The 12,504-nt window shown below is 43.7% G+C and overlaps 2 protein-coding genes and 1 non-coding gene across 8 annotated transcripts in view; all 3 read left to right on the forward strand.

The window, feature by feature from the left end:
* Positions 1-2,443, forward strand: part of arid4b (AT-rich interaction domain 4B) — a 40,330-nt gene extending 37,887 nt beyond the window's left edge. For all 6 annotated transcript variants that reach the window (XM_071481136.1, XM_071481137.1, XM_071481132.1 and 3 more), the window contains one exon: positions 125-2,443. In XM_071481136.1, the coding sequence (XP_071337237.1) occupies positions 125-276 (152 nt within the window). In that variant the 3' untranslated portion in view covers positions 277-2,443. The remainder of the gene's footprint in view (positions 1-124) is intronic.
* Positions 2,444-3,183: 740 nt separating this feature from the next.
* Positions 3,184-5,166, forward strand: tomm20a (translocase of outer mitochondrial membrane 20). Its single transcript, XM_071481142.1, has 5 exons — positions 3,184-3,451; positions 3,765-3,811; positions 3,906-3,987; positions 4,078-4,220; positions 4,557-5,166. Exons 1-5 carry the CDS (start codon positions 3,199-3,201, stop codon positions 4,599-4,601), a joined length of 570 nt encoding a protein of 189 aa, XP_071337243.1. The 5' UTR covers positions 3,184-3,198; the 3' UTR covers positions 4,602-5,166.
* LOC139623448 (small nucleolar RNA SNORA14) lies at positions 4,277-4,411 on the forward strand. The gene has a single exon (XR_011691509.1). It is a non-coding gene; the product is annotated as a small nucleolar RNA SNORA14 (small nucleolar RNA).
* Positions 5,167-12,504: the final 7,338 nt, after the last annotated feature.

Genomic DNA, 12,504 nt, shown 5'->3' on the forward strand with positions numbered 1-12,504 from the left:
AGTTATCACTCACTTGCATCATAACAAAGATTAAACTAAGATTTAACTTTAAACGACCTGTATGCCGTCTCCATCTACATGCCTCAAAACCGACCACAACCAAATCCTGTTTCTGTTTCCACAGGCACGGTGGCTGCATCCTCTTCATCCTCCTCCTCCTCCTCACCGTCCTCCAGCTCACTTACAGCGGCAGTCATGCTGACACTGGCCGACCCTCCGGTGTCATCCTCATCCTCCTCTTCTCAGAACTCTGGGGTATCAGTGGAGTGCAGGTGACAGGACAAACCAGCAAGGAACCACTGCACCAAGCACTTAACCAGCACCCTGGGGTCACCGCCCCCATTCCCTTCCAACAGGACGGACAGCTCAACCTACATACTGTAACTACTGGGGCACAAAAACCAGACCAGAGACAAAAAAAAACAAAAAAACAAACAAGAAACAAGCACTATTTTCTATTGACAACTGTTTCCTTGGCAAGCTAATGGCACTTAAGTGCACTTTTATGAAGATTGTGTAGGGGGATGAAATTTGTCAAAAAAATATTCTAAATTGTCTTTTGCGCTCTCCTTAATTGAACATTTATAAGAATTGTTTTTGCAAGCAATAATTGTTTCCATTTGATAAAAAGTTATATTGGTAAGGGATGATTTCCAGTGAAGACCCCTCTGTGCTCTGTCCTCATAGCTCAGCATGGTGCAGCCTGTGCTCGCCGTGTTATTATGGGGACTTAAGAGGAACACTGCCACATTGGCATTAAGGGCGTGTGAAATGTAACTTTGCCACTTTTCTCTGTCCACCCTCATTGAAAAGGCCTTTGTGTGGTTAAACCTCAAGTGGTTGATGATGCTCTTCTTATGTACAGGCATGTGGTCCTGTACATGTTTCCATTGATTCATATATGTGGTGTTAGAGAGGGTTTCAGACCATCATAGGTCCACTGACAGCCTCAGTGGATGGATATGGAATGATACTGTAGTGCCTTTTTGTTCTTTTCCATTGGGGCACTTTGAGGAAGGACAGCACTTTTTTTCCTGATCCTCTTCTCAAATGAGGGGGTCAGCTGGAATAATGTGTCCCTTACAAAAGACTGAAGAATGCTGTGTGAGTGAGCAGGCAGTGAAGGGCTGAGTCTGACAGATAGTGACGGTTTTTATCTGCGTATGGTAAAATTTTAAAATTTGTAAAAGCAAGAACTCCTATACTGGAACACCTGTAATCTACTACTGAATGCTCATCCAGCTTGGGTACAACTGTTGAGTTTGGCAGTATAAAATGTGCAATGATGGAGCTGGTGAATGCAAGGGTCGCATTACTTCATTTCATCAAGCCTTTTAAAAGCCCATCTGCTTTATTTTATTGTGTTTTTATCACCCATATAACCCCCCCCCCCCCCCCCCCCCCCCCCCCCCCCTCAAATCCCATCGGCTTCACTGAAGATTTGATGGTGCTCATCTGCAACTGGATCAAGTTAACTTGAAGGTCGCCATAGGAGGTATTTACAGCATAAACTCAGAACCGCAGAACACATGAATGAAGCTGAATTCCACGTTTGCAGTGTTTCACACAACATGAAGTTTTTTAACTCCATTAAGCTCCATTAGATAAAGCAACGCATCTCTTCCTCATGATCAATAATGACATGCCAGCTTCTTCTCATACTCATCCCAACCAAAAACCTTTGGTTCTGTTTCCTGTACTATGACCAGATTAAAGGTAAAGATATTGTAAATGTGCATTTATATCATAAAGTGATGTATGCGTATACATTTCTGAAGACATCTCCAGTGTTTCCTTTGTATAGACCCCCTACTGTATGATAACCTGAAGTTGCGTTTTGTTTGGCACTTGTATGTAATTGTATGCTTTTGTTATACATTTGTATATTGAGAAGTGTTTTGAGTCAAGCTATTTAATATCTTGCACTGTTAATAACATGTACTTTTCTGTACAGACAGTTTTACGGTTTTAACTGTAGTTTGAGTGTAAATACTGAGGGTTACAGCATGTTTGTTCTCCCCCTTTGTCCTCATTCTTTTCTCTTTTAGGAACAGATTTATTTGAGTTTATATTGTTCTGTTCTGCCTCTTTCATCAGTCAATAGTCTTTTTTTTCCTTTCTTCCTCTTTTTTTTAATGTCATGTTTTGCTTTAGTTTGTTTTCTGTTTTGTTCCGTTTTGTTTTTCTATAGCTTGTGCTTGTAAGAGGAGAACGGTGGGGTTTTTTTTGGATGTGGCTGAACTATGGCCTGAAGCTAAAGCTGTATGAACCTGTATATGGAAAATGGTCTGATCATAGATAAAGAGAAAGTAATGGAGCTTATTGAAAAATGCTCAATAGTATTTATTAGGCTCATCTGATGATGGTCATTGTGTAATTTATTGTAAAAATGTAAGCAAAGCAGAAGCCTCTGTTTGAAATAAATGCCATAGTTTGTGAAGTACTCGGTCTGTCTGCTGCCATCAGTGGGGGAAAAACCTTTACCCTTGTACCATGCTTGAATATAGTTTAGAGCTATTTCTACTTTGCTCAATGTCTCTAGTTTATCATACGTCTGTTCCATTTCAGAGAGATTGTTTTACTGCCTTTTACAGCAGGAAAATAGTGTACATTTGATCCCTACATTTATTTGACCAATGTACTTACAGTACAGTGAAATGAAGTAGTTACTTTGCAGATGACTTTAGAGATAATTATAAAGCATGACAAGGTTATAAAATTTTAAAAATTGTTAAAGACAAAGTTATGTTCACACCTACAAGTAGTTAAAAAGATTTCCACCTTGACCCAACATCATATTAAAATGCTGCCAACACATTTTTCAGCATTAGAATTATTAAGTTCTGCTTTTGATCATTAAAGTTCATTTTATTGATGCTAACTTTATTCCATGAACCCCACGTCACCGCCATCTCTGGACTATTAAAGGTTATTACAGGTTTGTTGCGCGGTGAAAATTTGATTGAACAAATTAAGTTAGGAGTACGCACTGTATTGTATGAACACATTATTAGCTAAATCGATTAATTTCTGTTAACGCGAGATTTTGACACAGACCCTCTTCAAGAAAGGACCGAGATGGTCAAACTGTTAACATTGGGCTAATAGTCACTGCTGAGTTCTTTTGTACGTGTTTCGGGAGTGTATTTATCAATATATACCCGTGAAAAATATTGTTATTATATCACTACAGTTGACATGGACGTAAGGCTTGTGAACGTCGACGTTACGTCTTACGTCACGATTACGTACTTCCTGAGCAGCGTGCTAGCTGCTAGCCGGCTAGCCTGCTGTGCTGCGCGCCGTGTCCATGAGTGGTTTTCAGATATGATGAGCGGCAGGACGAGTGCGATTGTTGCCGGGGTGTGCGGAGCCCTTTTCGTCGCATACTGTGTTTATTTTGACAGGAAGCGGCGGAGCGACCCTCACTTCAAGGAGAAGCTACGTGAACGTAAGTGCCTGAGCCGGAGGGAGCAGGGAAGTGTTAGCTCCGCGGCAGCATGTTAGCTTCCTCCATGTGGCTCACACAGTGCGGACTGAATCAAAAAACTATACTGGGTCCTTTATTTTCGTTCAGATACCTACAGCGGGTGGAGTATTAATATGTAATCGAACTAAAACTTCCTCAGCTATGTCGCAGGATAAGTAAGTCGTGGCTGAAACATGCTTTAGCTAACGGCTTAACTTGTCACCATGTGATTGTCGTTTTGTTGAACAGTTAACTAAACATGTCACCACAGTCTAAAACCACTTATTTCCCACAGGTAGACGAAAGCAAAAGGTTTCTTGCGAGAGGTCTGGAGTGGCAAAGGTAGGACAAAATGGCAAACTATTAATTTCACATCAATTTTATTTCTGTCTGAGGCCTAAATGTTGATCTCTGACCCTATGTGTTGACTTTGAAGCTGCCTGACCTGAAGGACGCGGAAGCTGTTCAGAAATTCTTTTTGGAGGAAATCCAGCTGGGAGAGGAGCTGCTGTCACAAGGTGAGGAACGTGCAACCAACTTTCAGTTCTTACAATTTCCAGTCCCAGTTTCTCGTTTAAGGATTGTTTTCAAACCCTTTTCTAACCCAGGGGAATTTGAGAAAGGTGTGGACCACCTGACCAATGCGATTGCAGTATGCGGGCAGCCTCAGCAGCTGCTTCAAGTGCTCCAGCAGACGCTGCCACCTCCAGTCTTCCAAATGCTGCTCACGAAACTACCCACCATCAGCCAGGTGAGGGTAAATCCTACATCTGCGGTTAAAAAGTTTAGTGTGATGGTTTGTTGGCGGAGCATCCTTAGTAAACCCCCCAGTTGCGATTTGTGGCCTCTGGGACAAGAAAGGGTGCAAGATCAATCTTAGAATTATCCAAAGCTGAGAGCCATGTGTCAGTAGCTCTTGGTTATTTCACCTCTAAGACAGAACATTACAAAAAACACCTGGTTGTTAATTTCCTGTGTCATTTGAGAAAGTGTAAAGCGTCGCGCATACATTTTGTTGTTCTGTGATTGCCGCCATTCACGTTTTGGCACAACCTCTGAAAGATCTTTTTTTTCCTCTGTTTTTCAGCGAATCATCAGCTCTCAGTCTTTAACAGAAGATGACGTCGAATGAATGTACGTGGATGCTATTACTGTTCCGTGAAGGGATTTTTGACGCTGATATTTGTGCACTGTTTGGTACGAGTGACTGCTGGTGTGTGTGAGTTGTGAGTCTGATTTATCACACGGTTCTGTGGACGTGAATCCCCCTGTATCACATCACTCCGAGGTTAAAGAACTTTGTCCAGATTGCGTTTCTGGGAAATGTTTAACACATTCCATCTTTCTTACCTTGTTCACACCAGATCTCATGTTTTCTGGCCTTCTGTTAAATCTATTTATTTCCCTCAAAAGTGATTGTTATCTTTTGGGGATGTGGGGTGTGTTTGCTGATATGTTTATGTACAAAATAAAAAAACGATATGTAGATGATTTGTTACATATTGCTGAGCAGTTGATATACATGTGAAATGTGTGTAAGAGTGTCTACACTAACTTCATCTTGTCTGTGGAATATTGCCATTTAAGTTTTCTGACGTTGTCATTGCAATGTCAATTAAATGTTATTTTTCTATTCCAGCCTTTCATATCTGGACATATTTTGTGTTTAAAATCCCACAATAAAACATGAAAACACACCTTGAGGCCCTGAGTTTCCGTTTGCCAGTAGATGGCAGTAGCAATGCACAGGAAAAAAAAATGAAACGTGTAGAGTTTTGAAATATGGAGTGTGGGCAGTTTTATCTGCTTGGAGAGCTGGAGAGTCATTTTGCTGAATGGAAAGTGTTATGTGCGTAATTCAAGGGTAAATATAGCTGGTGATTTATTTATGTTTTTTGACAATACTGCGGGGAAAAAAATGAGTATCATGGAGATGTTAAAGAGAATGGAGGAAGCTTATGTGAGCTAATCTTATGTGACTCTATGGCAAGGAACCGTAGCTATAGGTATGACACATAAGTTGGAGGGGAAAAAAACCTTGAATCTCGACCTTCGACATGTTAATGAATCCTTGACACTGGTTAATAAAATACAGACACTGCCAAAACAAGGTTAAATTGACATCCTGAGAGTATGTTTTTTTTTTTTTTCCTCAACTAGCATGTTGAAACACGAGCTTGTGTGGGTGCACTGAGCCATAGTGTCTTTATTGTGAATGGCTTTATTGTGTTTGCAGGAGAGTGAAAGTGGAGCAGCTCGTAGGGGAAGGGAGTAGGTCTGGTAGAAAGTGTGTCTCTTGGAAGACAAATAGAGCTGTAATTATTTTTATCCCTGTCTGCAGCTGTTTTTCTAACAGCTCTGGCCCAAGCAGCCCGGGCCTTGAGGTTGCCAGGAATTGAGAGCAGGGGGAAAATAGTTTTTCTACATTAGGAATGAAAAATGAAAATTGAACAGGGGCCCAGAAATGTCGAGTGAAGACTAAATGGTAGACTGTTCCATTTTCCATTAACTCATGCACTCACTCTGCAGTCTTCTCTTCAGCACTCCTGCTATTTACCATTTGGTGGAAACGGAGAAGCCTGACAAGAGGTCTGCAGAGCTGTCTGGCCTGGACCATATGTGTGTGTGTGTGTGTGTGCGCACAGAAGAAGTGGCTCGTTGTTAATCTGTCCTTTGGAACGCAGAGGAGAAAAATAACAGACTATGTTGGAGGTTAGGGGCCGGAGCAGTGGTCTGCTGCTGGCACTGGAGGTAGGAACAGGTTCAGACCCCTCCTGCATCACTGGCCTGCTTCCCCTGTAAATAAACACTCAGCTGCCGGCTGCGTGGTCTGTCCCTGGAGAGAGAGCTGAGGGGTCACTGAAGATACCAGATCAGAGCTGCCCGCTCTGAAAGCACACCATCAAAGTGAAACAGACATAAGGCCATGGACATGCTCGGTTTCAGCATGACACAGCAAATCTTTTGTGTTAGTCTCAGACAAAGCCTGCTCTGTGTCCTCAATGCTCAGCAGAACTTTAATGTAGTCTATTAGGTTGTTCTATTTCTTTTGACTGAACTTCATTCTTTTAATTGCATTCCTGCTCTATTTGAGTCTGTATGAATGGATTATGAGTCAGCTCTTCATATCTGATGAAGCAAGCAGGGGAAGAAAAAGGGGAAATAGAGAGGAAAACTCTCTCATCTCGTGCAGTAGGGGGCACTGTTGCTCCAGGCAGTATCTGCAGACTCCTGTGCTCTCCCACTGAAGGACAACTGAATGGAGCGAGCTGAGAGCTTAACAGTTCCAGTTGACAGCAATAACAATGGCTGTGCCTGCAGCACAGAGACCATGTGCTCGGAAGGGATGATTTTTGAACAGTTTGTAATCCTTTTTTCCTAATGTGCTCGCGATGACAGATGCACCCTGTTAATTCATTACAGGTGCAGGAAATAACCTGTTACTGAAGGAAACATTAAAATCCCAGGATCCAGGCGAAGAGACCAGCTAGTACCAAAGGAGTGTGGCTGCCATTATAATTTGTTTGCATGGATTCTGACTGTATGTCAAATGTTATATTGGGAATATTATAATCTGTTGAGCCTCACAACTCATTACTTGAAATCCTGTCAACAAATGATCCACAGATTTTCCTTTGTTGTGTTATTCTAGTTTGTGAGTTTGAATGTCAAAGCTTTATTGCTGCTCTGTATACTGAGCGCCGTATATACACAGATTGGATATGTGACCGGTGGACATGTCTGGTTATGTAGGAGCAGCTGTGTTTGGGAGTTTAAAGCAGCCAGAAATAACTCTGTTGTATGCGGTTGCTATGGCACCTTCACGTAGCTCTGCAAAGCAGCAGACTCTCTGCAGCACCGGTCTACATTTGAGATCCTCTGAGTGTTACCTCTGAGCAGTAACTTTGCAAGGAGGCATTTTCTGCTCGTAGCTTCCTGATCACTGACTATCAGGTGGAGGCGTCCGCAGAGGCCTGTGAGTCCTTCTGCGTCCTTGTTTTGGAACATGTTTTCCCACCGCCGGATGATGCTCAGAGTCGCACTGTCTGTGCCCTGTTGCTGATGTCATGGCTGTGGTGCCAGAGTCTGCAGCCTACTGTATGTTGTCATGGAGAGGGCAGGCTGGGGAGAAATATGAGACATGTCCAGGCTGTGCCAGCAGCTATAATAAAGACTGCTGCTCTCTTCTGCTCTGCCACTTGTGTACACAGCAGCAACACAGTATATTAATTACCCAGCGCCTCCTCTGTGTCATTCAGCAGTGAGGGAAAGAAGAAGAAAAATTTCCAAAGCACGTCCTAAAAATAAAGCAGCACTGTACGTGCTCAGAGTATTAACTTCCACACAGATGACCCATTTTTCCATCTCAAAGGGTCTGTGGATGGGTGGAAAAAAAGAGGGGGGGGGGTTGAAACGAGGAGGGAGGCAGCAGTGGAGCCAATCACGTGAATCTAAAGCAGGCTACACATCCTGGCGGCTTTCTCTTCCTCTTTTGGGGCAATGCCTTACTGTCTTTTGTTTTTCCATTTCTCTGCTGCTCTCTCTGTGGTAATTGAACTTGTACCGCTGCCCTTCCTCCACGCAGGTTTTGTCCCTCCCCCACGTGTAGCCTAGCCTGTTGCTAAGCTACACAGCTCTGTTGTTTACATTCCCTGTGTGTGTGAGCTAAAGGGTGTGGACAGCATAACACCACCCCCCCCCCCCACCCCACCCCCTCCAGCACCCAACCACCCTGACTGCCTCTCTCTAATGTCATCCTGCCCCCCCCCCCCACTCACCCTGCCCCCAATCTCCACCTATCTCCTCATCACTAGATCTCTGATTAGGCTGAAATTCAATAGCCCCACTCTGCCTGAGAGAAGTAAGTACATCACATGACCTGTGAATTCCTGTTTACGTTGGGTGGTTTTCATATTTTGGTGTGGTAACAAGCCTGTCTGCAGGGGGAGGGGAGGGAGGGAGGTTGCAGAAGATAATAGCAGCAGAGCTGAATGGAAGAAAAAATATATCACTCAGCATCAGTTCTTATCCTGTCATCTGTCATCAGCATTATCTGTGCAATGTAGGCTAGGAGTGAAACTAGAAGAGGGAAGTGACACAAACACCAAACAGGAGGGCAAAGAAGGGGTTAACCAAGCAGACTGTGTGCAGAGTTATTTTTTCCCCCTCTCTCTCTCTCTCTCTCTCTCTCTCTCTGATCTGCCTTCCTGTCTCACAGGCTGTGCAGTGCAATGGCTTTGAAAATCATGAGAGAGTCAGACAGGCTTGTTTTGCATACTGTAGGTCTCCTGCATTGACTTGTAGCAAATCCCTGCCCTCGGGAGGCATGTCAGAGGGGATTAATGGGAGGACCGGGGCCTCACAGAGTTTCCCATTGACGCAGCCGAGCCCTGCACTGTATTTTCATCCCGCAGAGTGAGAAAAGAACAAGCAGGTGGGGTGGTGGTGGTGGTGGTGGAGGAGGGGAGGATTCAGCTTGTGTGTGTGTGTCAGTGCACGGGGGGGTGGGGTGGGGTGTATTATACAGTGGTGTTATGTCCCTCTGCCCTGATTCCTTTGAGCTGAGCTGCAGGGAGGGGAGGAGAGTGTAAATAATGTATTTGGAGCGGCGGGGTAGAGGGAGCTTGACCGAGCTCGGAACAGGGAAGGGAAGGGTTGAGCGGCCATGCTGCTGCACAGGAAACTGGGGGCTGGAGGGGGTGTGCAGTGAGGGACAGGGGGGGGCAGAGGAGGAACTGTACAAGCTACAACAACCCTGCTGTAGTGCTCTGGGGAATGTGGAGCCGCGGCAAGAATGAAGCAATCCTCTACTTCCGCTCTGCTTTCTCAGTTTTACCAAGACAAGTAGTTTGCTGCTGCACATTGCCATTAATAATGCAATATTAATAATAATGTGTGAAATGCTACTTCACAGCAGGCCTGGAGCTGGTAGGGATCTGAACGGTTTCTTTGGATGAGCAAAGCAAACTGGAAACTGGAAATCAGTCCTCAGGCTGCAGAACAGGGCAGCATGTCTCCACACAGTGACGCAGGCTGAAACGGTCTTTTTAAAGTAATAGCTTCAACATTTTGAGAAATACATTTACTCATTTGTTCGCCAGAATTAGATAAGATTGATACCCCCATCATGTCTGTACACTCACAGAGGCAGCAGCGTGTTAGCTTAGCTTAGCATAGCTTAGCATAAAGACTGGAAACAGTAACAAAATCCAGCACCTCTAAATGTTTGTTCAGAAACACAAAGTATATTTTCTTTTGCGTCATTTGCGTAAATTTGACTGCCGAATGATTTGTTTTTATTTGCTCCAAACAGTCAATGTACCAGTAGTCTAGATATTAGTTTTAAGCCAGCTAACAACGCACGCACCAACCATGCTTGGTTCTCTCTGTCCTTTTTCTTATTGTCTTGGTTTTTCCTGCGTGTTTATCACACGGATTCATCAAGGATCAGAGGATGCATGGGGGATGTGTGGTGGACTATTTCTTTTTGACCGGTGCTGGGTCTAAGTCTGTTTCCACACCGGACCTGAGCCCAAACCCAAAACTTTAACCCCAGATTTTGCTAGCTCTGTACAGAACCAAGCTAGTCTTTGTTTTAAGCTACGCTAACCAGATGCTGCCCGTAGCCTCGTATGTGGAGTACAGACATGAGAGTGGTATCAATCATCTCATCAGACTCCTGACAAAAAAGCAAATAAGCTTATTACCCAAAATGTCAAACTATCCCTTGAAGGCTCCCCTCCCTGTGGTGAAACAGTTCTCTTGCACTGCTATACCATCAGCCCTTTATTTCTCCCCTTATCTCCCCGTGTTGTTCTCTTCTCCCTCTCCCCTGGTGCTCCAGCTTTTTTCTCTCTCCCACACCTGCTATGTTTTATGGCAATGATAAAGGGGACCTCAACCTTGAAACATGATAGAGCAGCCCCCAACTCCCACAACTACAATCATCTAAAAAAAAAAAAAAAAATCACTTCTGCTCTCCTTTACACACAGTGTAACCTTGGTGTAACTTCTGTATTTTATCATCTTTTATTGGGCTCGCACAACTCTGTTGCCGTATCACCCTGTGCAGCTCGGCAGCTACAGCCCACTCGTTCACCCGAGAACTACAAAGTGGGTTTGACGCCTTGCATCTTGTGTAACCACGGTCTTTGAAGACTTTGGCTTTGAGCTCTGTGTCTCATCAATTCCCTACGCAAAGATAAATTTGAATCTGAGGCGAGCACATAAGGGGGTAGCTTATCTGCCCCACTCGTTTAATGTTATTCATTCATGCACACTATTTTTATGACAGGCCGTGCATGCAGAACTATTTTACATTTTTCTGTTGTTTATGTAACCATCTTCAGTCTGCGTATGCGTGTGTGTGTGTGTGTGTGTGTGTGTGCATGCTCAGAGGCAGTGAAACAACTTCTAAACTTCACATGAGAGACAGGAAGCACTGCTTGCTTTTGTAGGATGCATGAAAAGTGAGGGACCCCTTGATACATTCAAGCCATAGTTTGTAATGTTCTGCATGAAAGTTAAAAGCTGTCATAGAAGGGGGGAAAAAAAAGCGGATCACAAGTCTGGCCAGTTCTGGGTCTTTCTGGGTCGTGCTTTGATGTTAATTCACGCATCAACATGAGGGAGAGCAGCATGCAGAAAATAGAGTGAAACAGATATCCCCCCATTTCCATGCGCACTATAAAGTGAGTGGTACTTATCACTGCAAATTCCTGACTTATTTGTCATCTGGGGCCTTGGATTTGTCACATCAAATCTGCTTTTCTCAATGAACTGGGGATGGAGATTACCGACTCATAGTCAGCGAGATAATAACGGCGAGTCGGGTTTTGACTCTCAAATGAAACTCCTCAAGAGGATGATGCAGAGAATAGAGCCACGTCGTAGGCCGCATCTGATTCTCACGCTACGACTGAAGCTCTTTCTCTGCCCATCTGGAAATATGATTTTCTTCTGCCCCCAATCCATCTGAAATACCGGTCGGCCTTGCAATTGTTCAGTGAACCTAAGCTGTCGAGCCACGCCACTCTTTCCAATTCGGCCCAGGCAGAAAATCCTCTTCAAGCCTGGCTGATCCACCGTGCAGCTCAATTCACTATCAATGGAAGATGAGAGCAAGAAACCAGTTGTTATTCTCTGTCTCATCACCTTACATGTAATTGATTGGACTGTTCGCACAATTTTTTCCCCTGTTTCATCTTTTACATTTTAGTCCTCTGCACTGATTTTATTATTATTTTATTCAGCATGGTGCCATGTGAGCTCACAGTAACAGATTCCTAGTTTGCTTAGAGATTCAACTGAGCTACGTCTAATATCCTCCATATGACCTATTTTACACTTGAAGCCTTGATCTCCCTCCATGTTTGTTTGGAGTCTATTTGCAGCTCCTCTGATGATTTGATATTATTCCCTAAAATATGAGAGACTTGTTATGTTTGTTTTCAAACCACAGTTCTACTTTCATTAGCATATAAAAGGCTTTTTTGAAATCCTTATCCAGTTTGAGGTGTTCCTCTCCATAAATTATTTCATTGGGTACGGGAGTCAGTCACTCTGATAAGTTCTTTACCATTTAGTTTCACCCAGGAAGCCCGCATTCTTGGACTTGATTTGAATTTAATGGTCTTGTAGATGATTAATGAATCAATTATTGGATACAGCATCTGATCCCTGGGCGGTTGCAGCAGAGACACTGACAGCTTTTCAAATTGAAAGAAGCATAATCGTTATGGAGAGTCGCCCACTGCCAACTCAATGTGCTCTTGTAATTATAAATGCATGAAATAATTAACAAACAACTCCACATTGAGGTTGTTACATGTGGGGTCATTTGGGGTCAGCAGCAAAGGGGCTGGAGCAGAGTGGAGCTCGCAGACGATAGCACTTTGTCTGATAAGGGCCGTAACACAGATTGAGTTAATCTTGTAGCGAGAAATGCACTGTAGGCTTTTAGTGCAGATGACGCTCAGTGTGAGGCCTCTCACTCATATAGCTCAGTGAAAAGCTTGGTAAAAGCACACACCACC

Source organism: Trachinotus anak, unplaced genomic scaffold, assembly GCF_046630095.1.
Source record: "Trachinotus anak isolate AG129_WGS33_773 ecotype Australia unplaced genomic scaffold, CSIRO_AGI_Tana_v1 ptg000007l, whole genome shotgun sequence".
Taxonomy (NCBI): Eukaryota; Metazoa; Chordata; class Actinopteri; order Carangiformes; family Carangidae; genus Trachinotus; species Trachinotus anak.

Excerpts from the sequence above, each read along its gene's own strand:
- tomm20a (XM_071481142.1), top strand. The coding sequence starts at position 3,199 with ATGGACGTAAGGCTTGTGAACGTCGACGTTACGTCTTACGTCACGATT. Across the intron at positions 3,452-3,764 it reads CAAGGAGAAGCTACGTGAAC|GTAGACGAAAGCAAAAGGTT; the intron begins GTAAGTGCCTGA and ends TATTTCCCACAG. Across the intron at positions 3,812-3,905 it reads AGAGGTCTGGAGTGGCAAAG|CTGCCTGACCTGAAGGACGC; the intron begins GTAGGACAAAAT and ends TTGACTTTGAAG.